This window comes from Mandrillus leucophaeus, unplaced genomic scaffold, assembly GCF_000951045.1.
Source record: "Mandrillus leucophaeus isolate KB7577 unplaced genomic scaffold, Mleu.le_1.0 Scaffold3, whole genome shotgun sequence".
NCBI lineage: Eukaryota > Metazoa > Chordata > Mammalia > Primates > Cercopithecidae > Mandrillus > Mandrillus leucophaeus.
This window is the reverse complement of record NW_012103142.1, coordinates 10,400,368-10,427,225: the sequence shown is the minus strand read 5'-3', so window position 1 is coordinate 10,427,225 and position 26,858 is coordinate 10,400,368. Positions and strand designations below refer to the sequence as shown.

At 39.4% G+C, this 26,858-nt stretch overlaps 1 protein-coding gene across 1 annotated transcript in view; it reads right to left on the bottom strand.

Annotated features, from left to right (window-relative positions):
• The window catches only part of UBR2 (ubiquitin protein ligase E3 component n-recognin 2), a 135,689-nt gene that overhangs the window by 56,737 nt on the left and 52,094 nt on the right, over window positions 1-26,858 (bottom strand). The window contains exons 8-15 of the mRNA XM_011986898.1: window positions 25,431-25,551; window positions 22,886-22,993; window positions 21,979-22,067; window positions 20,549-20,647; window positions 4,887-5,050; window positions 4,698-4,797; window positions 1,738-1,866; window positions 67-250 (exon numbers count right to left, since the gene is read on the bottom strand). Coding sequence (XP_011842288.1) covers window positions 67-250; window positions 1,738-1,866; window positions 4,698-4,797; window positions 4,887-5,050; window positions 20,549-20,647; window positions 21,979-22,067; window positions 22,886-22,993; window positions 25,431-25,551 — 994 coding nt within the window. The remainder of the gene's footprint in view (window positions 1-66; window positions 251-1,737; window positions 1,867-4,697; window positions 4,798-4,886; window positions 5,051-20,548; window positions 20,648-21,978; window positions 22,068-22,885; window positions 22,994-25,430; window positions 25,552-26,858) is intronic.

Sequence of the window (26,858 nt, the reverse complement as noted above, 5' to 3'; positions counted from 1 at the left end):
GATATTAACCACAAACAACAATTTAAAAGATAATTTTAGGGTTTTATTTTAGGGGAAAAGCTTTACCTGCAAGTAAGCGAGAAACTGGGAGATGAATGCTAACTTTTTCTTGGGAAACACAGTATCTGATAGTTTCCACTGAATGTCCACAAATGCTTAGTGTGATAGGTTGTTCACCATCAGTATAACCACCATGACACTGCATCAGTACGGTGAGACATTTCTTGTAAGCTTCAATTAACACTTTTTCCTAAAAAAGAGGGTTTTTCTGTAAGTTACTCAAAAGGTTGAGTTTCTACAACATTGAATAAGCACCTCAAATTCAATGAGTAAGTATCTCAAATAACAATACGGGCAAAACCAAACTCAATTCTCCCTCCCAAACTTGGTCCCTCTTCCAATGTCCGCCATCTCAGTGAATGATACATTTACCCATATAGTACAGAAATCTAGAAGTTATTCCAGTACCCTTCTTTCCCCTATTCCCCACTGTCCAATCTATTACCAAGCTGGTAACTTCATCTTCTAAGTTTCTCTCAAAACTTGCTACTTTTTTGTATCTCTAGTAACTCTAAGGCACTGCCAAGCATCTCTCTATTAAATTCCTGCTTTGACTCTTGCCCCCTTCGTCCATTCTCCATACAGAGCAATTTTAAAAAAACATGTAAATTGAATCATGTCACTGTATGGAGAATGGATAAAGGAGGCAAGAGTTGAAGCAGGGATTTAATAGAGAGATGGTAATCTCTAAAGGCTTCCCACTTCAATTCAAATAAAATGCAGACTGAGTGTGGTGGCTCACGCCTGTAATTCCAAGACTTCGGGAGGCCGAGGCAAGCAGATCGCTTGAGCCCAGGAATTCAAGACCAGCCTGGGCAACATGGCGAAACCATGTCTCTACAAAAAATAGAAAAATTAGCCAGGTGTGGTGGTGAGAGCCTGTTGTCCCAGTTACTCGGGAAGCTGAGGTGGGGGGCTCACCTAAGCCCAGGGAGGTCGAGGCTGCAGTGAGCCAGGATTGCACCACTGCACTCTAGCCTGGGCAATAGAGTGAGCCGTGTCTAAAAAAAAAAAAAAAAAAAAAAAAAATTATATTCAAAACTTCTTTACATGGCCAAGGCCCTGAAAAATCACTCCTGTGCCCAAATCTCTGTTCTCTACTTCTATGCTCCAACCACAGACCTTTCAATAGCTCTTAGGACGACCCTCGTCCCTGTCATCACAGACTATAATGCAGCTGTCTTCTCAGTCATGAGTATCATTTACTCTTTGTTCCATTAACTTTTACACATTGTTCAGACCTTACAGAAACCTTCCCTAACCTCATAACGTATACAGGCTGTCGTCTAGACTTTATCACCAAGGAAGGCCAAAATAATTTTAAGACACAGGACAAATGTACCAATAATACAATTTTATTTTTGAATAAATTTACAAACTACCATTTTTATATTCTCAAAGTCTAGAAGGGATTATGAAAAAAAAAAACAAAAAACAAAGATAGTTACATTAGGAAGAGACAATTTGGATTATTTCCTTCTCTATTTTTCAAGTTTTTCCTAAGGTTGTAGAATTTTAAAATTTTACTGAGTTTACAGGTGGAAAAGGAAAATACGCTGTTTAATGAACTAAGTATCACCACTATTTTCTCCAGGTCTCCCCAAAATTTACTTAGGATTCTGCTTATTCCTCCCTCTTCCACTTTCCTCCTATCTCCCGCACCTAGAAGAAACTCACATCTGAAGCACACCAGTCCTGCATCATTGAAATGACATGTGTTAATTTCATTTGTAGTGTGAAGGCTGCTTCCCACTCTGGTTCCATTTCAATATGTTGTCCTACTTGACGTGTAATTGGATCCATTCCCTTAAAGGAAGTGAAAAAACTATATATGAATGAAAATTATAGTTGTTCTTTCATATGGAAACCTAAGAAGTAATGTAGAAGAAATATATATTGATTATAAAAACATAGAAGGTATAAGTTTTAACAGGAAACTTCAAGTACTATGAAAAGTAATAGCTTTTAAAATTATGTGTTTATATAACATTCTCTAAAATATAAATTTAAAAATCCCAATAAATGTATTATTTCAGAGGTATCTTCCAAGATCTGTTTTAGGCAATAAAATACTTCAATATTTCACTGCAATAATCCTTCCTTTTTAGCTCTATTGTCTACAGAAAAAATTGTTAAAAGAAATGTGACAAGCTTTTAAAATGTTATTGAATTTATAACTGTATTTTTAATATATTAAAGTTTAAATATTATGTCCTAATATGCAATTAAAAGTTTTCATAGAGCCTGAAAGAAAGCAAAACAATAAATAGCTTTTAATTAAAATTACTGTTCAGAAACTAGCCTAACTATTCTAGTATGTCAGAACTTAATAAATAATAGAGAATACAGAATACTTCAAGTATCAAAAATGACCAAAGTAGCTACTGTTTTTATAGATACATGAAAAACATAGTAGTATTATAATAAATTAAACACCCATGAACTACCATCCAACCTAGGAACTAGAATGGTAAGTCAGGCCAGACATGATGGTGGCCCAGGCCTGTAATCCCAGCACTTTGGGAGGCCGAGGCGGGTGGATCACTTGAGGTCAGGAATTCAAGACCAGCCTGGCCAACATGGCGAAACCCTGTCTCTACTAACAATACAAAATTAGCCGGGTGTGGTGGCATGCACCTGTAATCCCAGCTACTCAGGAGGCTGAGGCAGAAGAATCACGAGGCAGATGTTGCAGTGAGCCAAGATCCCACCACTGCACTCCCGCCTGGGCGATAGAGCAAGACTACACCTCCAAAATAAATAAAAAAATAAATAAAAATAAATTCAAATAAATAAAAGTAAAAATGATAAGTCAACTTTGGTCATTCCTTTTCTTAAGAAAGCCAGGTGGCTACTAAAGAAATCATAATAGTACTTGCTCAGATTTTTAGAGACGTCACCTATCTTCTTACAGTTATAACTGGTTAAATATACCTGTTCGTTTCTACTTCTAGATTCTGTTTTGTATATAAGGATGTTTCCTAAAAAGAGAATTAAACAGGGGAAAAAGGTCTACACTGTATTATATAAATATCACATGAAGGAGAGAAAAAGAAACATGGAAACATTAAAAAGCAAAATCAAAAATGACTACAGTTTCTCAAATAATCTGACTATACTTCCAAGAAAGCATATTAAAAAAATAAACTTGTAACCTCTAAAGAAAGAACATTAGTGGAAACTAAAGAAATACAAAAGTAGCTGGCGCAGTGGCTCATGCCTGTAATCCCAGCACATTGGGAGGCTGAGGCAGGCGGACCATTTGAGGTCAGGAGTTTGAGATCAGCCTGGACAACAGGGTGAAACCTCGTCTCTACTAAAAATACAAAAAATAGCTGGGCATGGTGGCAGGTGCCTGTAATCCCAGCTACTCAGAAAGCTGAGGTCAGAGAATCACTTGAACCCAGGAGGCGGAGGTTGCAGTGAGTCAAGATTGTGCCATTGTACTCCAGCCTGGGCAACAGAGAAACTCTGTATCAAAAAACAAAACAAAACAAAAAACCCCCAAAATTGGCCAGGTGCGGTGGCTCATGCCTGTAATCCTAGCACTTTGGGAGGTTGAGGTGGGTGGATCACTTGAGGTCAGGAGTTCGAGATCAGCCTGGACAACTTGATGAAACCCCGTCTCTATTAAAAATACAAAAAATTGGTCGGGCGCAGTGGCTCATGCCTGTAATCCCAGCACTTTGGGAGGCCAAGGCGGGTGGATCACGAGGTCAGGAGATCGAGACCATCCTGGCTAACATGGTGAAACTCTGTCTCTACTAAAAATAAAAAAAAAAAAAAATTAGCCGGGCATGGTGGCGGGCGTCTGTGGTCCCAGCTACTCGGGAGGCTGAGACAGGAGAATGGCGTGAACCGGGGAGGCGGAGTTTGCAGTAAGCCGAGATTGAGCAACTGCACTCCAGCCTGGGTGACAGAGCGAGACTCCGTCTCAAAAAAAAAAAAAAAAAAAGGAGTCTCAAAACAAACAAACAAACAAAAAAACGAATAAATTAGCTGGTGTGGTGGTGTATACCTGTAACCTCAGCTAATTCAAGAGGCTGAGGCAGGATATTCACTTCAACTCTGGAGGTGGAGATTGCAGTGAGCTGAGGTTGTGCCACTGCACTCCAGTCTGGGTGACAGAGTGAGACTCCATCTCATAAACAAAACAAAACAGAACAACCAACACAGAAAAAACCCAAGAGCAGTAGATGCCAGAATCTTTGCTGGGATCTCCTTTGCTCTATACCTTTCTAAGAATCCCCAATTAAAGAGGAGCTTCCTGGTCCAAACTGCAGCCATCCAAATTGATCTTTTGGAAATGTGCAAAAAATGAAAAGATGCGCAGACAGAAAGCTGTTCATTTCAATGAACAACAACAACAACAAAAACAATGAAGCCGGGCCTGGGCCTGTGCCTGCGCCTCTAGTCCCAAGCAACTCAGGAGGCTGAGGCAGGAGAACTGCCAGAGCCCAGGAGTTCAAAGGTATAGTACACTCTGGTTGTGTCTATGACTAGCCACTATACTCCACCCTGGGCAACACAGGGAGACCCCCATCTTGTAAAAAAATAAAAATAAAAATAAAAATAAAACAAAAAGAGAAAAAGAAAAAAAAAAAAGGAAAAAGAAAAGTGTAATAGTTTTTACATACCTGCATACATTTTAGTAATTCCAAAAAGGCATCAAACCCTTCTAGGAACTTCTGCCTCAGCTCATCTGACCATTCAGTTGGTTTGCTAATTAACACATACCTGAACAAGATAAAAGTGACAGTGGCAATTAACATAAACATCGACTTTCTATAAATTGCAACTGGTTTAATAATTAAACGAAAACTTACTTGAGATCTAAAATAAGGCTCTGTACTCTCCTAAATTTGAAGGCTTGTAAAGCAGTGTATCGTTCAAACTGAAATCTGCCATGGGCATCTCGATGTCTCAAATGATCCATAAAAGTCTTAATGATAATGCTCATCAAGTTTTCTTCTGTGATGAGCATTCGAGCCTAAAAACAAAGTTTATCAGAGTGCATGGTAATCAAAAACTAGGTACTAAGAAAACTAAAAAAAGTCACCAACATTGTTTAGCTCCGTCAGTTTAAACCTTTTTTAACACAACTATATATCACAAATGCATTACTGTGTATTTCTAAATAACAATTACTTACTCCAATTGCCACGTGTATGAAGCAACAATTATACCAGATGCCAGAAAGATGTTAGAAGACAGTTCCAAGGCTCATTATTCAAAGATAATTCAGGGTGGGGGCTCTGAATCAGGCTGCAAATTGTCCTTAACTGAGACATTTAGACACCTATAATGGTATGGTATAATTATTCTAGGATCCAGAGGTTTATGCATAGATTCTCTAGAACTCAGTATGAAACAATATTTTCTCTTAATTTCCTTAGTTGAGATTTATTTTTTGTGTCTTTGTGTGTGCGTGTGTGTGTGTGTGTGTATATATTTTATTTTGAATAAGAAAATATATGTAAATGATACTAAATGCAACAGGGAAAAGTAAGTCAGTAAGTCTCCTAGCTCCTGAGGTCTTTTTTCTAAAGGCAAACCTGTTAATAGTAGCTCCTTGCATATTCTTGAAGAGATGGTATGGGTATATGTATTTTATGTATATATAATTGCAGAGCTTGTGTTTTTATATATGTATAAAATTATAGAGTATATACTATATAACACACACATAAATAAAATGCATAAATTACATAAAGTGTATATTAAGTATACACAAGTATATATAATTATATCTATCTCTTTCCCACAAAGGATAGCATGTTATACTGTTTTGTACATTTTTTACCTACAAATTACATACATTGTTCATACAAATGTCCGTCATTCTTTTTAACCAGGTCTACTTTTGTATCAGATTTAAATTTAGCCAGGCTTTTACTGGTCAGACATTTGGGTTGTTTCTAGTTTTATGCCATTAAAAAAGATGTTGCAACAAATATCCACTGTGTATAGTTGTAGGAATATTTATAGAATAATTTCCTGCAAGTGGAAGTAATCGGTTAAAGAGTATGCACATAATAAATTTTAATGATATCACCATTGTTCCCACAAAAAGGCTTAACAATTTCTATTTCTACCTACAATGTGGGCCATGCCCTTTCATAACCTCCATAACACAATATAACTTCAAACATTTTGCTCTTTGCCATTTTGATGGTGTTAATCTGCCCTAGTAGAGTCAGAAAGTCTAATGTTACTTTGAATACTTAATTTTTTACTCTGATACAAAAGATCATGGATCCTCCCCCTGACATTTTCCAGCCTCAATAGCTAATCTCCCCTAGGATTCTAGAGTGTTACTGATACTGGGTGACAACTTAAACAGGTCTCACATAAGTCAAGATCAGGTAATTAGCAACAGAAAAAGTTTCATCAAAAAGTAGAATAAGGCCAGGTGCTGTAGCTAACGTCTGTAACATCAGCACTTTGGGAGGCTGAGTCAGGCAGATTATTTGAGCCCAGGAGTTCGAGACCAGCCTGGGCAACACAGTGAAACCCTGTCTCCATAAAAAATAAAACAATTAGCTGGGTGTGGTGGCATGTACCTGTATTCCCAGCTACCCAGGAGGCTGAGGTGGGAAAATCACCGGCGCCTGGGAGGTCAAGGCTGCAGTGAGCCATGATCACGCCACTTCAGCCTGCGTGACAGAGTGAGACCCTGTCTCAAAAACAAAAAACAAAAAAAATCCCAAATAAGTAGGAACAAAAATGCAGAAGACAGAAGTCTAAGAATATACTAAAACTGTATTCTAATATAGATGTTAAATTCTAAAGTCAGCAGATAAGTAGAAAATCTATACAGTTAAATATACCTTTGAAAACTTCAGGACTTAAAGCAGGCAGTAAAAGGAAGTTTGGTGGAGAGACAACTTAATATTGTTAGAATGTAAACCCCCACCAATCAAGGCACTCGTTAGCATTTTTAGTTTCAGGTGAATGTTAACAGAGATGGTTCACATACTGCACTTTCGGATTGGATTTTAATTCTTTATGGGGTGTCGAAAAAAAAATAGGCTGGGTGCAGTGCTTTATGCCTGTTATCCCAGCAAGCGAGGCCGAGGTGGGTAGATCACCTAAGGTCAGGAGTTCGAGACCAGCTTGGCCAACATGGTGAAACCCTGTCTCTACTAAAAAACACAAAGATTAACTGGGCACGGTGGCGGGCTCCTGCAATCCCAGCTACTCGGGAGGTTGAGGCAGAACTGCTTGAACCCAGGAGGCAGAGATTGCAGTGAGCCAAGATCATGCCATTGTACTCCAGCCTGGGCGACAGAGCAAGACTCTCTCAATTAAAATAATAATAATAATAAAATAATAGGGTGGTTCATTACTACGACGACGACAACGACGACTACTACTAGTACTACTACTACTAGGGTGGTTCATTACTAATGTCCCATTAAAACAAGGAAGTAGCTGGCCACAGTGGCTCATGTCTATAGTTCCAGCTACTTGTGAGGTTGAGGTTGAGGACTGCTTGAGCTCAGGATTTCGAGGCCAGCCTGGGCAACAAGCAAGGCCTTGACTCTTAAAAACAAACAAAAACCCAAAAAACCAAACCAAAACAAAAACCAGCGGAGTTATTCAGGCATTTCTACTTCTAAAAGATAACAAAAGAAGCACATTTTTCAAAGTTACAAAGAGAAAAGAAAAATAAAAGACCTTAGGTTCTCAGCTTTATCACCTTATCCTAAGAAATTTTTGCTAACCTTTCAAAGTAATTTTCAACATTAAATACCAAACATTATTTGGTATTTATTCTTGGTATATATTTCTTGTACTTAACACCCTACAACATTATTATTATTATTTTTTGAGACACAGTTTTGCTTTGTCACCTAGGCTGGAGTGCAGTGGCATAATTTTGGCTCACTGCAACCTCCTCCTCCAGGGTTCAAGTGATCCTCCCACCTCAGTCTCCTAAGTAGCTAGGATTACAGGTGTGTGCCACCACGCCTGGCTAATTTTTAATATATATTTAGTAGAGACAGGGTTTCACCAAGTTGTCTAGGCTGGTCTTGAAGTCTTGACCTCAAGTGATCTGCCTGCCTTGGCCTCCGAAAGTGCTGGAATTACAGGTGTGCGCCACCACGCCTGGCCTTTCCTAATGTTTATGCCTACAATTCACTTTGCTTTAAAAAGCATTACCACTATCAGTCAGGCACAGTGGCTCATGCTTGTAATCTGAGCACTTTGGGAGGCTGAGGTGGGTGGATCACCTGAGGTCAGGAGTTCCAGACTAGCCTGACCAACGTCGTGAAATCCCCTCTCTACTAAAAATAAAAAAATTAGCCGGGTGTGGTGGTGGGCACCTATAATCCCAGCTACTCGGGAAGCTGAGGCTGGAGAATTGCTTGAATCCAGGAGGCGGAGGTTGCAGTGAGCCGAGATCGTGCCACTGCACTCCAGCCTGGGTGACAAGAGCGAAATTCTATCTCAAAACAAAAACAAAAACAAAAACAAAATTACGACTTACTTATATTATAGCTTTTATTCATTTTATATGATTCATATTCAATTTTGTATTGCAAGGCTCATGACCCATTTAACAGCATATTCAAAATGGGCTAAATTCTTCCATAAGACTCTGAAAAACACAACTGAATAATAATCATCATCTATGCCTATACTTTTAAACTAAACATGCCATAGCATACAGGGATAATGCGGATTGAACACATATTTAATAAATAAGAATAACTATGATACTCTTATCACTTGAATTATAAGCACTGTTTTCTTTTCTTTTTTTTTTTTGAGTCAGAGTCTCACACTTGTCACTCAGACTAGAGTGCAGTGGCATGATCTTGGCTCACTGCAACCTCCACCTCATGGGTTCAAGCAATTCTCCTGTCTCAGCCACCCGAGTAGCTAGGATTACCAGCATCTGCCACCATGCCCAGCTCATTTTTTGTATTTTTAGAAGAGACGAGGTTTCACCATGTTGGCCAGGTTGGTCTCAAACTCCTGACCTCAAGTGATCCTCCCACTTTTGCCTCCCAAAGTCCTGGGAATACAGGCATGAGCCACTGTGCCCAGCCAGTACTAAGTCTTGACCAAACTAAAAATGAAGACTGTGTTAATTGTAAGGTAATTGTGATTCAAAAGATACCGCTGCTATAAAACATTCCACTAATATCTAGCGCAAATTATTTTTAACCAGGAGTGTGCATAATAATTATTAAGAGTTTTTTTTTTTTTTTAAAGAACTATAAGAGTACTCTTCTGCTTTCAGTCATGATGCAGTAGCTTGAGGCTGACCAACATTTCCACCAAGAACAACTAGAAAAGCTTAATAAAAGTAAACAAAAAGTTTGAAATCACTAGAGAGCTGCTGAGACAAGGACTCCAGGAGAGAAAACCAGGGAGAAAGGGAACTGCACAAGGAGGCGAGCCAGCATTCTGCAGCTGCTTTTCCCTCAGCATTTGTCTATTCTGGGAGTGGGGTAAGAGGGGATTAAAGATCCCAAGAAAAAACCAAAACTACCTTTGCAAAAACTGTAACAGTGAGAAAATTATGACAATTAAAGAGATCTGACCTAACTGACTTCATCTTGCCTTTAATCTCCAGAACTGCCCTTATTCATTCCTGGGTGCAGCTCAAACTAACTTTGGGAGGAATGTGGTTTACAGTTTAACTTTAAAACAAAGACTTTAAAACAAAGGCTGGGTGTGGTGACTCATGCCTGTAATGCTAGTACTTTGGGAGGATGGGGTGGGAGGATCATTTGAGCCCAGGAGTTCAAGACCAGCCCAGGCAACATAGCAAGACATTGTCTCTACTAAAAATAAAAGATAAAAAACTTAGCCAGGTGTGGTGGCGCACACTTGTAGTCCCAGATACTCAGGAGGCTGAGGCAGGAGGTTGGCTCACACTTGGGCGGTCGAGGCTGCAGTGGGCCACGATTGCACCACCGCACTCTAGTCTGGGCAACAGAGCGAGACCCTGACTCAAAAAACAAAACAAACCAAAAAAAAAAAAAAAAAAAAAAACAAAGATGGTAATGGCCTCTTCCTGAAACAAACTCCCTCTTTGCTTGGGAACCAGACTGTGTTTATAAAACCAACAAATTAGCCACTAGATTAGAAATTATGGCTCAGAAGTCATGCAGCCAGAGGCCACAAAATCACTAACCTCCCCCACTTGCTCCTACAGATAACATAACTATTGTAAAACCTAAGATTGGTGTTTGAGGTATTTTTCAGGCCCTGCATTCTGAAGGACCTGCTGGAGACACCCAGACTGGTAAACTGGCTTATCTGGTCTTACGGCCCCCACCTAGGAACTGACTCAGCACAAGTGGACAGTTTCAACTCCCTGTGATTCCACCCTGGACCCAATCAATCAGCATCCCGGATTTCCTAGCCCCGCTGCCCAACAAACCATCTTTAAAAAAAAACCTAGGCTCTAAATTGTTGGAGTGGCTGATTTGAGTAATAATAAAGCTTTGGTCTCCCACTTAGCCAGCTCTCTGTGTACTAAACTTTCTCCATTGCAATTCCCTCATCTTGATAAATCGGCTCTCTCTGGGCAGCGAGCAAGATAACCCATTGTGTGGTTACAAAATCTGTACAGAACTGTTATTCTTAGGGAGAAAAACTTGCTGAGTCTATAGCCATCCCAGGGTGTTAGAGAGGCCAGAATCCCAGTAAGAAAAAGAGCAGGGGGAACTGAGTTCAACGTTCTTCTAGTTTTTCCCTAAAGACATTTACAAAATTCTGAAGTTACATAAGGAAGCAAGATTAGTGTTCAAGTTCCTATAGAGTGAAAGAACTCGAATTCTAGGGAAGAACTCCAGGCTCTCAATTGAGAACCCTTAGGGAGTTATGTGTCAGGGGTGGGGATGAAGTACAGGTAAGACTGAGTCTTGTCAAAACAACCTGGAGACATTTAAATCCTTGACTGGACTAAAGTGATCCACCTCACTCTACCTGCTGAAGAGAACTCGAATATTGTGGGCGGCAAGCCACCCAGGTGCTGAGGCAAGAGACCGAGGGCATGAGCTGTTCCAGTATAATAAAATATACAAAATAAGAATAGTTATACTAGATATAGATCATAGATATGATTATATATGAATATTGTTAATCATTAGTTTGTAGCAATTACTCTTTATTCCAGTATTGTAATAATCCTCGCTCTACAACTATAACCTAGGGAAAACCAGGCCATACAGAGATAGGAGCTGAAGGGACATAGTGAGAAGTGACCAGAAGACAAGAGTGCGAGCCTTCTGTTATGCCCAGACAGGGCCACCAGAGGGTTCCTTGGTCTAGCGGTAACGCCAGCGTCTGGGAAGACGCCCGCTGCCAAGCAGACCATGGTCTAGCGGTAGTGTCAGTGTCAAGGAAAAACACCCGCTACTTAGCAGACCGGGAAAGGGAGTCTCCCTTTCCACGGGGGAGTTTAGAGAAGACTCTACTCCTCCACCTCTTGTGGAGTTATCCGGAGGCCTAACCGTCTCCCTATGATGCTGTGCTTCAGTGGTCACACTCCTAGTCTGCCTTCGTGTTCCATGCTGCATACCTGGCTCTGCCTTTTAGATAACAGTAGCAAAATTAGTGAAAGTACTAGAAGTCTCTGATGTGCAGAAATAATGGTGTAAGCTGTCTCTCTCTCTCCCTCTCTCTCTGCCTCAGCTGCCAAACAGGGAAGGGCCCCTGTCCAGTGGACACGTGACCCACATGACCTTACCTATCACTGGAGATGACTCACACTCCTTACCCTGCCCCTTTTGCCTTGCATCCAATAAATAATAGCGCAGCCAGGCATTCGGGGTCACAACCGGTTTCTGCGTCTTGGTGGTAGTGGTCCCCCGGGCCCAGCTGTCTTTTCTTTTATCTCTTTGTCTTGTGTCTTTATTTCTACAATCTCTCGTCTCCACACACAGAGACGACCCACCGACCTGTGGGGCTGATCCCTACAGAATATGCCACCCATAGGATTATTTTCAGCAAAGGCAACTGATGATAGGAGACACAAGAAAAGCTGTAAAAATAGAGCATACATTTCCCTTCTGTAAAGTGTCCTCTCACTTTCCAGGAAGGCAAGGGGCATCCTCTATTACCTAAGTTCATCTGAACTTGCAAAACAAACCTTTCTAAACGACCCTCATTTGCCACATAACAAGATGGTGAGATGCAGTTAAAATTATGCTTACATGGAAACTTAAGCTTTAAATCATCCGAAAAGAAGAAAGGTTCAAAGTAAATGATCTAATAATCTATAAAGAAATTACATTGGTGGTCACGAAAGGAAAGAAACTACATAAGAATGGCAAAATAAATCTAAAGAAAATATGAAAAGGGAAAGAATATAATAAAACAAAGCAAATGTATAAAAGGGGAAAAATAAATCAATGCAACTAAAGGTTGGTTCTTTGAAAAAACTAATAAGCATATACATCTCTAGGCCAGGCATGGTGGCTTACGCCTGTAATCCAGCACTTTGGGAGGCTGAGGTAGGCAGATCACATGAGGCCAGGAGTTCGACACCAGCCTGGTCAAGATGGCAAAACTCCATCTCTACTAAAAATACAAAAATTAGCCCAAGGTGGTGGTGCATGCCTGTAGTCCCAGCTACTTGGGAGGCTGAGGCACCAGAACGGCTTGAACCTGGGAGGTAGAGATTGCAGTGAGCTGAAATCATGCCACTGCACTCCAGCTTGGGTGACAAAGCGAGACCCTGTCTCAAAAAAAACAGTATACATCTCTAGAAAGACTGGTAAGAAAAACAGAAAAATTTAAATTTAAAAAAGGATTACAAAAAATACTACAAGACCTACAGATCTGAAATGTATTAAATAGAAAATAAGATAAATATTAGGTGTCATTTAAATCAATATAAATGGAAATTTAAATGAAATTAGCAAATTCCCAAGAAAAAAACGTATGTTATTAGAAGAGAAACAAGAAATAGAAAATCTGAATAGTCCTATTAAAATTTTTAACTGGCTATAAAATCATTTCCAGAAAGATATCTTGAGGCCTAAATGGTTACACTGGAGAATTCTTCTAAATATTTAAGTGGGTAAAGTGCCTTTGCAAAATTATGACAGTAAGAGAAATCTGATATAGTTGACTCCATCATGCTTCTAACCTTCAAGCTGTCCTTGGTCATTCTGGGGTGTAGGCCAAACTGACTTTGGGAGAAATTTAATTTGTAGTTTAACCTTAAAGCAAGGAAGATAATAGCCCTTTCCAAAAGGAAACTGCCTTTATAAAACTAATGAAAGTCCACAAGGTTAAGATGATGAAAGCGGCCTGAATTATACTAAAATGTAAGTTAAATGATAACCAGCAATCACAAGATTTATAACTTCCACAATTACTCCTATAGATAACAACACTATTGTAGAACCTAAGAGTGACCTTTTGGAGATGCCTTTTCAGACTTTTGCATTACTTGTGATCCATGATTCAACCAGTCCTTTGACCCTCAGCCACAAGTGGACTCAGCACACACCCTAATGATGCCCTCCTCAACCAATCAGCATCACCTACTCCCTAGTTTTCTGCTCACCAAATTATACTTGAAAACCCCTAACCTCCAAGCCTTCAGGGGGAGATTTTGAGTAAAAACTCTGTCTCCCAAGTGGTGTGGCCAGCCTCGTGTCAATTAAACTCTCTCTGTATAGCAATGCTGTGGTCTCAGTGAATTTATTTTATCTGTACAGTGGGCAGGAAGAATCTATTGGGCAATTACAAAAGCAATAAGGAATAAGCGGTTCACACCTGTAATCCCAACACTTTGGGAGGCCAAGGTGGAAGGATCACTTGAGGTCAGGAGTTAAAGACTAGCCTGGGCAACAAAGCAACATCCACCCCCAACTCAATAAACACTAAAAAAAAAATTAGCCAGGTGTGGTAGTGCATGCCTGTAGTCCCAGCTACTTGGGAGGCTGAGGCGGATCACTTGCACACCGGAGGTCGAGGCTGCAGTGAGCTGAGATTGCACCACTGCACTCCAGCCTGTGTGCTAGAGCGTGACTTGGTCTCAAAAACCAAAACAAAACAACAACAACAACAACAAAAGCAATACCTATCTTACATAAAATTTTCCAGAAAACAGAATATATTTGCCAATTTAATTAATGAGTCCTCTTTAATCTTACTACCAAAACCCCAAAAGGCTATAACAAGGAAAGAAAATTATCACTTAATCTCTCTCACAAATAAGGGTGCACAAATAGAATCAAGCAATATAGAAAAAGGATAACAAACCACAACCAAGTTTGGTTTATTTCCTTAACACAAAAGTAATAAAACATTTGAAAAAAATTAAATAATCTTATTAACAGACAAAAGAGAAAAAAAACCACTTGATCATACCATCCAATGCCACTCCTGAATTCATGAAAATTAAACACATATTCGTCATTTAACACAAACAAAAACCGGCCAGGTGCAGTGGCTCACGCCTCTAATCCCAGCACTTTGGGAGGCCAAGGTGAGTGGATCACGAGGTCAGGAGTCTGACCTGATCACGAGGTCACCAGCCTGACCAACATGGTGAAACCTCGTCTCTAATAAAAATATAAAAATTAGCTGGGCGTGGTGGTGCGCACCTGTAATCCCAGCTACTTAGGAGGCTGAGGCAGGAGAATCGCTTGAACCCGGAAGGCAGAGGTTGTAGAGAGCTGAGATCACACCACCGCACTCCAGCCTGTGCGACAGAGGGAGGCTCCATCTCAAAAAAAACCAAAAACCAAAAACCAAACAAAAACCAAGCTGGGCTCAGGGGCACATGCCTGTAGTCCCAGGTACTTGGGAGACTGAGGCGGGAGGATTGCTTGAGACCAGGAATTTGAGGGCAGGCTGGGCAATATGACAAGGCTCCCTCTTTTAAACAACACTACCACCTTAGAGCAAACTAGGAATAGAGAAAATTTCTCTAATCTGATAAAAGAGTATCTACAAACAATCAAATAAAAACCAAGCAAACAAAACTCCAAAGCAAAACATCATACTTTATGGTAAAATAGTAAGTTTTCCCCCTGAGATCAGATACGAGACAAAGATTTCTGCTTTTATCTACCACTTGTATTTAACACTGTAGTTGAGGTCTGAGCCAGTATAATAAAGAAAATGAGGTAAAATATATAAATATTGGAAATAAGAACTAAAATTGCCATTATTCATGGATGACAGGTGATATGATTATGTACACAGAAAAATCCAAAAGAATACACAAACTGGCTAGGCACAGTGGCTCATGCCTGTAATCCTAGCACTTTGGGAGGCTGAGGCAGGATGATAGCTTGAGCCCAGGAATTTGAGAATGGCCTGAGCAACACAGACCCCATCTTAAAAAAAAAAAAAAAAATCTATAAATCATTAGAATAAATGAAAGTGGAAAAAGTGGCTAGATACATGGCTGATATACACAAATGAATGTATTTCTATAAGCAAATACAAAGTAATGTTAAAAAAAATTATCCCATGGCATCAAAAGCCAAAAACAGGCCAGGTGCAGTGGCTCATGCCTGTAATCCCAGCACTTTCGAAGGCCGAGGTGGGCAGATAACCTGAGGTCAGGAGTTTGAGACCAGCCTGGCCAACATGGTGGAACACCATCTCCATGAAAAATACAAAAAACTAGCCAAGTGTGGTGGCACGCACCTGTAATCCCAGCTACTTGGGAAGCTGAGGCAGAAGAATCACTGGAACCCGGGAGGCGGAGGCTGCAGTTAACTAAGACTGCACCACTGCACTCCAGCGGGGGGAACAGAGTGTGGCTCTGCCTCACAAAAAACAAAAACAAAAACAAAAACAAAACAACAACAACAACAACAACAAAAACAATGTCTGCCTGCCCTCCCCAAAAAACCAAGCACCTAGAAATAAATCTAACAAAAAAAGAATGGGGGCCAGGCGCAGTGGTTCATGCCTATAATCCCAGCACTTTGGGACACCGAGGTGGGTGGATCACCTGAGGTCAGGAGTTTGAGACCAGCCTGATCAATATGGTGAAACCCTGTATCTACTAAAAATACAAAAATTAGACAGGCGTGCCGGTGGCGGGTGTCTATAATCCCAGCTACTAGGGAGGCTGAGACAGAACTGCTTGAACCTGGGAGGCAGAGGTTGCAGTGAGCCGAGATTGTGCCACTGTGCTCTAGCCTGGGCGACAGAGCAAGACTCCATCTCAAAAAGAAAAAAAAGAAGAGTGGGAAGCCCTCTACAATGAAAACTATAAATTATTGAAATACATTTTTTTAAAAAACTAAATGAATGAAGGAATACATCAAGTTCACGGGGCAGAAGACTCAATATTGTAAAGATACCAATTCTTCCTAAACTGATGGAGAGATTAATTTCAATCTCAATCAAAATATATGAAGGCTTCTTCGTGTGTATGGAAGCTGATATGCTGAATCTAAATTCATACAGAAATACAAAGCATTAGGAATGGCCAAGGCTGGCCGGGCACAGTGGCTCACGCCTGTAATCTCAGCACTTTGGGAGGCTGAGGCGGGTGGATCACCTGAGGTCAGGAGTTCGAGACCAGCCTGACCAACATGTCAAAACCCCGTCTCTACTAAAAATACAAAATTAGCCAGGTGTGGTGGTGCATGCCCTGTAATCCCAGTTACTCAGGAGGCTGAGGCAGGAGAATCGCTTGAACCTGGGAGGCGGAGGTTGCAGTGAGCCGAGATCGTACCATTGCACTCTAGCCTGGGCAACAACGACAAAACTCCATTTCAAAACAACAACAACAACAACAACAAAAAAAAAGAATGGCCAAGGCACTCTGAGGAATAAAGCTGGAAGATTTAACTATCAGATACTGAGACTCACAAAACTACTATAATTAAGGCAGTGTAGCAGGGGCACAAAGATAGACAAGACAGACACACACATATAAAGGTCTTGATTTATGACAAAGGTGCTCCTGAAATGCAACAGGTGAAAAAATATCTTCAATAAACACTTCTAGGTTAACTGAATAACTATGTAGGGGGAAAAAAATCAAGACCTTACTTCATATAATACACAAAAATGAATTATAGATGGATTGGGAATTTAAATGGGAAAGGCAAGCCTTTAGAAAACATGGGAGAATATCTTTGTGACCCTGGGATACACAAAGATTGTTTAAACATATGCAAAAAGCATGGCCAGGTGTGGTGGATCACCTGAGGTCAGGAGTTTGAGACCAGTCTGGCCAACATAGTGAAACCCCATCTCTACTAAAAATACACACAAAAAAATTAGCCGGGTATGATCACACATGACTGTAGTCCCAGCTACTCAGGAGGCCAAGGCAGGAGAATCGCTTGAACCCAGGAGGTGGAGGCTGCAGCGAGCAGAGATCGCACCACTGCACCACAGCCTGGGTGACAGAGCGAGACTCCGTCTCAAAAAAAAAAAAAAAAAAAAAAAAGACAAAATTAGTACATGTTATAATTATGAATTCTGGCTCATTAAGAGACACCTGGCTGGGCGCAGTGGCTCATGCCTGTAATCCTAGCACTTTGAGAGGCTGAGGCAGGTGGATCACTTGAGGCTAGGAGTTCGAGACTAGCCTGGCCAACATAGTGAAATCCCGTCTCTACAATAATTACAAAAACTTAGCTGGGTACGCATGTAGTCTCAGCTATTCGGGAGGCTGAGGTTGCACTGAGCTGAAATCACGCCACTGCACTCCAGCCTGGGGGACAGAGTGAGATTCTGTCTTAAAAAAATAATAATAAATAAATTAAATAAATAAATAAAAGGAGACACTTAATATTCAGGAAGTAAACAAGACAAGACACAGAGTGGAAACAGTATATGTAGTATATATACCCAACAAAGAGTATGGATGCAGAATCTATGAAAAACTCTGACAAATCAGTAAGAAAAAGGCAGACAACTCAACAGATAATCAAAGGACAACTTTAACAAAGATTCACAAAGGAGTATATCCAAATGCCAATAAACATATAAAAAGGAATTCAGCTTCATCATCATCAGAAGAATGCAAATTAAAATCATGAGAAACCACTATGTCCCACTAGAATAGATAAAATCTTAAAAGACTGGTAAAACCAAGTGTTGGTGAGGATGTGGAGCAACTATCACTTTCACACGTTATTAACAGAAGTATGAATTGGTTCAACCATTATGGAAAAGAGTTTGGTAGAACCTATTTAATCTGAATACATATATATCCAGATAGACCAGATAGATATAAGATGGACATATAAAAATCAGTAGTTTTCCTACATACTACCATAGCTTGTTTAAAAATATAAAAAGTTTACTATAGCATCAAAGATACAAAACATATAACCTTAATTTAAAAATGTTAAGACTAGCTGGGTGTGGTGGCATGCATCTGTGGTCTCAGCTACTTGGAAGGCTGAGGCTGGAGAACTGCCTAAGCCCAGGTGGTCAAGGCTGCAGTGAGCTGTGATCATGCCACCTCACTCCAGCCTGAGTGACAGATCAAGAACTTTTTTTTTTTTTTTTTGGAGACGGAATCTTGCTCTGTCGCCCAGGCTGGAGTGCAGTGGCCGGATCTCAGCTCACTGCAAGCTCTGCCTCCTGGGTTCATGCCATTCTCCTGCCTCAGCCTCCGGAGTAGCTGGGACTACAGGCGTCCGCCACCTCGCCCGGCTAGTTTTTTGTATTTTTTAGTAGAGACGGGGTTTCACCGTTTTAGCCAGGATGGTCTCGATCTCCTGACCTCGTGATCCACCCGTCTCGGCCTCCCAAAGTGCTGGGATTACAGGCTTGAGCCACTGCGCCCGGCCTTATTTCATCTTTTTGAAAAAGGCCTAAGAATAAGCGAAAACATTTTGGAAAATAATAAAGGAGATTTAAGTTATCAAATGAAATGGGATTTAAAATGTCAAAATGGAATATTAAGCTACAAATAATTATTACAACCGTGGTACTGGCATGGAAATGGACAAAAAGATCAATGGAGGAGGGAAGCACAGATACGAAAACACATAGGATCATCTCAGAGGCTTCTGGAACTCAACCCTGACTAAACTAAAAGCATCACTTTCCCTCTTTACAAATGCTAATCATTCAGCAAGTGGCACAACACTACTCAGCAGCAAGCCAGACACTTTCGAATCATCCTTATATTCCTCCTTCAAATCCAACATCCAATTCGTCAGCAAGTCTAACAACCCTCAACCCACTTAGCCAGTTCTGTAGATTTCACCACCTAAAAATATCCCTCATGATTCATATTCATTTTCAGCATCCCAGTTCAAGTTACCACCAGTTTTTGCCTGGGTCATTGCGTTAGCACCTAATTAGGTTTCCCACACTCACTTTTATCCCCGTCCAAATTTATTCTCCAAATTACAGACAGCATGATCTTTTAAAATCACAAATGTAATTATGTAAATACCACTTAAAACTCTTTAATGCCTTCTCACGTTCTTAAGACAAAATGCAAAATCCTTAATTTGGCCTATCATAATAGCTTATTAACGGGTAAACAGACTCCAGACAGCTTCCACTGTATTAGAATATATCCTTTAACATATAAGTAATATGGGAAAAAATTCAGTTATTTTTAATATGCCTTATTAATAAAGTAACTATAAAATGCTCTTAAACCTAAACAGTTTCACTCCAGGTTCAAGAATCTTCAAGTGTCCTCGTTTTCCTCTATTTGCCATAGAGGTAATGCTCCCCTACTCCTCCTAGTTTTCTCAATTGCTCGTCCCTTTGCATGGACCTTCCCTCATGCCCTTGCATAAAGGCGCCTTTCTTAGAGAAGCCCTGAACTGTGGGAAAAGGTCAGGTCTCTTGTTATTATCTCTCGAACCAACCAAATTTTCATTGTGATTCTGATTAACTATTTATATAACTCTTTCCCACTATGTAAGTTTGATGAGGGAAGGGTCACATTTGTTACTGTTTACTGTTACATTCTCAAAGTCTAGAACTGTGCCCAATAAATAGGTGTTTCTTAAATTTGCTGAACAAATTAAATATGAATTTTAATTATATATATAGAGCTAAAACATAATGATGCCTTCATGGGCAACTCGTGAAGCTCAGTAAAAGACCACCCAATCATCATGATTCAATTGCCTTAGCTACATCTCCCCTTTTGGGAGGGAGTTGAGAGGAGGACTTCTCAAATTGTGAGACGGTGTACGACATGCTGTCTAATTCTAATGTCAAGGATAATTTGTGAAATCAATCGGCTTAATGTGAACTAATCAGTTCAAAATCTCAGGGAAGTACTATGAGAAATTACAGATTGTTTCCCTCTCCTTTACTCTGAAGAGAAAGTATAAATTAAGTCTAAATGACTTCCCCCGCCCCACCAGATTACTTTGATATTCAAGGTTATATTCTAGTATAAGAATAGTTGAAGGCGTTTGAAGTCTGATTACCCATTAATAAAATACTATTCTTTTCAGGAATATACAGACTTTAGTTCTCTATTATTTTAAGACTTTACTTCTGTTAATGGAAAACAAGAAAGTTCTTCTAGTCTTTCAGTACTTACAAGTGAAGGAACCGTGAATATCTGAACCGAGAGGTCTGCGACTGAAAACTCTCTGTCGTGGTCATCTGTCACATAATCACTCTGCAAACGCTCATAGTTCTATTAAGAAGGCAAAAAAAGGCAAGGAGTGCCAGCTATCAGTTACAAAGAAAAGGCAAGCACTACTCACCAGAGTAGGTGCGGTGAAGAACTGGACAGACAGAGCAGTCACCGACACTGCTCGCTCGTGATCATCCTCCATAAAATCTCTCTGCAACTGCTGGTAATTCTAAACAACAAGGGGGAGATTCACCTCTAATCCACATTGACCAAATGTTTAAGGATTATAATGAAAAGTCAGTGCTGGAGGAAGTCAAGAAGATAATACTGCTATAAGAACAATAACTGGAATGATTTCTACCAATAGAATCCTGTATAGATATTGATTCACTATGGAATCTGTGGAATCCTGTACAAATACTGATTCTTTCTTCTGAAGCACAATGGCAGTTTACCAGCCCAAGTAGGCAGTAACAGCTACTAAGCTCCCAGGTGTCATTGCACGCCGGTAGAGTTAAACCTCAGCAGCATTACACTGTTTCTGATGAAGTCAGACTTTCATTACTTCTGCATCATATCAGAATCATCTGATGACTCTTCCAAAGCATACACGCTTGGGCCTCCATTCTTGGCTGATCTGTTTCAGTAGATTTGAGAATGGAACACAACACATGTATTTTGAAAGAGCTCTCCAAATGATTCTCATATACTTCCTAATTCAGGTGAATGCAAAAAAATAAGCAGCTAGCTTACGCACATGCTGCTAAAAGGGAGAACTTAATTCAACTATATCAATAACCTAGAGTTTTGAAGAGACCTTGTTTCTCCAAAAAAAAAAAAAAAAGCAAAATACGTGTTTTCTTTAGCACAAAATAGCTGCAATCTCTTTATAAAATCAAAGTTTTCTAAATATAATTTTCTAACAAAATATACAGGCTATTTAATTTGGATCATGCCCACCCCCCCAAAAAAAAATCTGTAATTTTTTTAAAGACTAAGACTGCAATGTTAATTTTAAAATGCACAAATATATTTATTAAATCATATCCATATATATGTCATTTAAATTGAGATTAGTTTCCTTATATGAATTTTAATAGAAAATACACCACAATTCACAATGGCATAGGTTTAAATTCTTCATTTATTATTTCATAAACATTGCATAATAGATGGATACTCATGTTATCACAGGAGGTGATGAACAAGAGGTCTCACTGCTATAATTTTATTCTATTGATAGAGAATGAAAAGATTTAATAAGTTTCTTAGAATTTAATATCAACATATTGACATATTACTATTAGATGTTAATTTTTTGAAGCCTAGATATAATTATGGGCATAGTTATTCTATATATAACCTATTTTGAAAATTGAAAAGCCACTTACTTTTGCAAATCGAACAGCAAACAGTTTCTTGTATTTCAAATCCATAAGCAGACTGCTCATGAACAACTGATGATATACGCTCCTAGCACCTTGTAGAAAAAGATCATGGTATAAGATAAGGACACGCCAAACAATTAGATTTCTCAAGTTTTATGTGATCTACAGTGGGTTTTTTTTTTTTTAACTTCTGAGACAGTATCTTGCTGCGTTGCCCAGGCTGGTATTAAACTCCTGGGCTCACGCGATCCTCCTGCCTCAGCCTCCCGAAGTGCTGGCATTACAAGTATGAACCACCATGCCCAGCCAACACAGTTTTTTTTTTTTTTTTTTAAAAGAGATAGGGTCTTGCTTTGTTGCTCAGGCTGAACTCAAACTCCTAGCTCAAGTGATCCTCTTGCCTCAGCCTCTTGTGTAGCTGGGACTACAGGCACACACCACTGAGAATGGCTTGTATTTTAAGCCTCAAAAACAAAAGTAAGCCATATATGGTGGTATGCACGTGTAGTCCCAGCTACGAGAGAGCCTGAGAAGGGAGAATTGCTTGAGCTCAAGAGTTTGAGGCTGCAGTGATCAATGATCATGCCACTGCACTCCAGCCTGGGCAACAGAGTGAGATCCTGTCCCTTCAAAAAAGGAGCAAAATACCTGTTTTCCTTAGCACAAAATATTTGCAATGTTTATAAAACCAAATTTTCTAATCATAATTCTGTAACAAAATATAAAGTCCATTAAAGTTGGATTATGGACCCCTCCCCCACCAAATCTATATTTTTCAAAGACTAAGACTGCAATGCTAATTTTAAAAAGTAAAAATACATTTATTAAACATCTTCCCAAATGATAAAGTTTCACATCCCAATTAGTTATATAGGTTCCTCCACACCTTAAAAGTAGTTAAAAGATTCACCTTTCCATAATTTGGAATCACTAAGCATCAGTCTGTCCACTAGAGAAGAGTTTTCACCATCTGGCCCTTCCTGCAAACCAACTTGACATAAAATCCGGCGAAGGCCATCTTTAAATAGAAGGAAAAATAGTAATGAGATAGCAACTTCAAATATTAAAGTGACATTTTAGTAGATGTTCAAATGGATCTGTACAGTTTTAAGTGTTTTATTAAAGGTCAAATTTATTCAGAAAAAGCAAACATGTTAACAGTTTTATTAATATTTTAACAAAAAGGAAATGAATTTCAAATCTCACATCACACACTACTACTCCTGAATGTCAAAACATATGCCTGTCATAAAGGCAATAATCTCTTGTGCTTTAATGAATTTAATTAAAGAGAAAAACATCCAAAAACCACTTAATATTGTTCTTCAAGCACTAATTAAATCAGATTACAGTAAAAGTGTTATACATTCCATAACTGAAACATAAAACATGCTACCATTTAAAAGGAGGAATGCATGACTTCTGCACTATAATATATACCAGTACATTTTATTAATGTTTCATAAAAAATGCTTCATTCATTAAACAAAAACTTATTGTGGACTTGCCATGTGAGAGACCCTGGAAAACACATTACTACAACCTTTTAAATGTAAACTTTAGAAATGTTCTTCAAATATTAATATAAGCATTAAAATAACCAAAACTTTAACTTGTTCCATACATACATATATATACACACACACATATATACACACATATATACACACATATGCCTGGGATTACAGGCATGCGCCACCACACCTGACTAAATTTTGTATTTTTAGTATAGACAGGGTTTCACACCATGTTGGACAGGCTGGTCTGAACTCTTGGGCTCAAGTGATCCACTTGCCTTGGCCTCTCAAAGTGCTGGGATTACAGACGTGAGCCACTGCGCCTGGTCCCATACTTTATAATTTAAATAACTGTTTTCATCTTTTTCAAGCATGCAAAATAATAAAAAATTAAAAAATGGAATAACTTTTAATTATAAAAGCTGTCAAACAGAAATCCTTTAAAAGGCTAAAGAGAAGACCTATGTAAGTATTAAATAGGAATATATAAATTATTGATAAATATCTCAAAGAAAATTTTCAGTAGGACATTACTTCCATTATACTCTTCATTAATACTGTGGCACAACACTTGGCATGCAGGTATCCAATGGAAAATACCAAAATAAAGAATATGGGGCTAAGAAAAATAATTGGAAAGATATTTGTTTATTTTCTTTTAAAAAAAATTTTAGATAGAGACGGGGTCTCCCTATATTACCCACGCTGGTCTATGAACTCCTGGGCTCGAGGGATCCTCCCACCTCAGCCTCCCAGAGAGTTGTGACTAGAGGAGCGGGCCACCGTGCTGGCCTGGAAAGATAACTTATAAATTATCTTTTAAAGTAAACACGTTCTCTTAATCTTCCACACCTCCGTATTTTCAACTCTCAGTTCTGTGTAGTAATGTTCTTTTTTAAAAGCCCTTCAAAACAAATGTATTCAAATTTTTCTTTACAGTAAACATCTGAATGTCACTTATCCACAGTCTTGCCTGAAGAACAGCATAACAGCTTATATTGATCTCTGTTTTACACTTTACTGTTACACACCAGGCTTGTATTTTTGGCTGCGGGTATGAGGACTCTTAATTCTTACCATTACATAAAGAAAAATGATTGAATTTCTAGACCCTGGAAGTTTTTTTTTTTTTTTTTTGAGACAGAGTTTCACTCTTTTTCCTAGGATGGAGTGAAGCGGCGTGATGTTGGCTCACTGCAACCTCTGCTTCCCGGGTTCAAGTGATTCTCCTGCCTCAGCCTCCTGAGTAGCTGGGATTACAGGTGCATGCCACCACGCCCGGCTAATTTTTGTATTTTTAGTAGAGTTTTGCCATGTTGGCCAGGCTGGTCTTGAACTCCTGACCTCAGGTTATCCACCCGCCCTGGCCTCCCAAAGTGCTAGGATTACAGGCATGAGCCATGGCACCCAGTGGAAATTTTTTTTTAAAACACAAATTGGTAACTTCCAATTTGCAAACTTTCAGAGTTGCAAGTTATTGGTAACCAAAAGTTGTAGGAATCAAAACAAAGAAATCAACATTAGTGTTTTATCATTTAAACAGCTAATCACTTAGGTTATTTACAGCAGCGTTTTTCCAGCTTACTCAGTAGAAGAGTTCTGCAAAATGCTCCACTAAAAAAAGTTAAAAAAAAAAAAGTTTGTGAAATGTACATTGCATTGTATTAGCATATTAATGTCCTTTACAATTGTTTAAACCAATGTTTCCTGCGTTTATTTGAATAGAGAATCCTTTGTGTGCATATAAAAAATATCCAGTATGACAAAATTTGTTAAACATAGGATTTTTTCTTGCATAAAGATATTTTGAAATGGTATTTTAAAATGTAAAATTAAAGCAGGAAATTATTCCAGTTGACATTTTTTCCAAAACAGTTTTGCAACGGTCTATTGAGCTCATTTTTAATAGACAATTGGCATGAACTTTTATGAACCTACCTGAATATCCAATAATACTTCCCAGCCAAGACAAAAGTTTCAAACCAAAATTCTGATGTGCGACGATAGACGAATGCATAACTTGAACTTTGAGTGGCTTTGTCTGTCTACTGGTATTTCTCTTAAAAAGAAATGGCAACATTTAAAAATTAACTTAAAAAGCTATTCTATTGGCAGAACAAAGTTATTATTTTTACTTAATATAACCACACCATCATCATCACAGAATTTTTCATGGATGTAAGAAAATCACCATTCTCCTTGCCTTATTTGATTCAGATCCTAATTTTCTAGAGGAAATCTTAGGATTCATACAAAAAAAATGAAGGTTCCGCTAGTTTATGAGTAATCTGAATTTTTTTTTTTTTTTTTCCTTTTTTTGAGGCGGAGTCTTGCTCTGTCACCCAGGCTGGAGTGCAGTGGTGCAATCTTGGCTCACCGCAACCTCTGCCTCTTGGGTCCAAGCGATTCTCCTGCCCTCAGCCTCCCAAGCAGCTGGGACTACAGATGCGCGCCATGACACCTGGGTAACTGTTGTATTTTTAGTAGAGACAGGTTTCACTATGTTGGCCAGGCTGGTCTTGATCCCTGACCTCAAGTGATCCAGTTGCCTCAGTCTCCTAAAGTGCTGGGATTACAGGTGTGAGCCACTGCACCTGGCCAGTAATCTGAATCTTTAGTCCTGTATTTGAAAATCTGCTGTACCAATAATAAATGATTTAAATGTTTTAGCTTGCTTTATGGCTTTAATTTCTTAACGTAATTATGTACTTACTTAAATAATTTATTGCATAGATGTGATGCTATCAACTTTTTTTTTTTTGAGACGGAGTCTCACTCTGTCACCAGGCTGGAGTGCAGTGGTGCGATCTCTGCTCACTGCAACCTCTGCCTCCCAGTTTCAAGCTATTCTTCTGCCTCAGCTTCCTGAGTAGCTGGGACTACAGGTGCGCACCATCATGCCTGGCTAGTTTTTGTATTTTTAGTAGACACAGGGTTTCATCATGTTGGCCAGGATGGTCTCGATCTCTTGACCTCATGATTTGCCTGCCTCAGCCTCCCAAAGTGCTGGGATTACAGGCATGAACCACTGTGCCCAGCCCATGTTATGAACTTTTTTTTTTTTTAATCATAGCTGGGCACGGTAGCTCACATCTGTAATCCCAGCACTTTGGGAGGCTGAGGCAGGCAGATCACCTGAGGTCAGGAGTTTGAGACCAGCCTGACCAACATGGTGAAATCCCGTCTCTACTAAAAATACAAAAATTAGCCGGGTGTGGTGGAACATGCCTGTAATCCCAGCTACTTGGGAGGCTGAGGCAGGAGAATCATTTGAACTTGGGAGGTGAAGCTTGCGGTGAGCCGAGATTGCACCATTGCACTGCAGCCTGGGCAACAAGAGTGAAACTCTGTCTCAAAAAAAAAAAA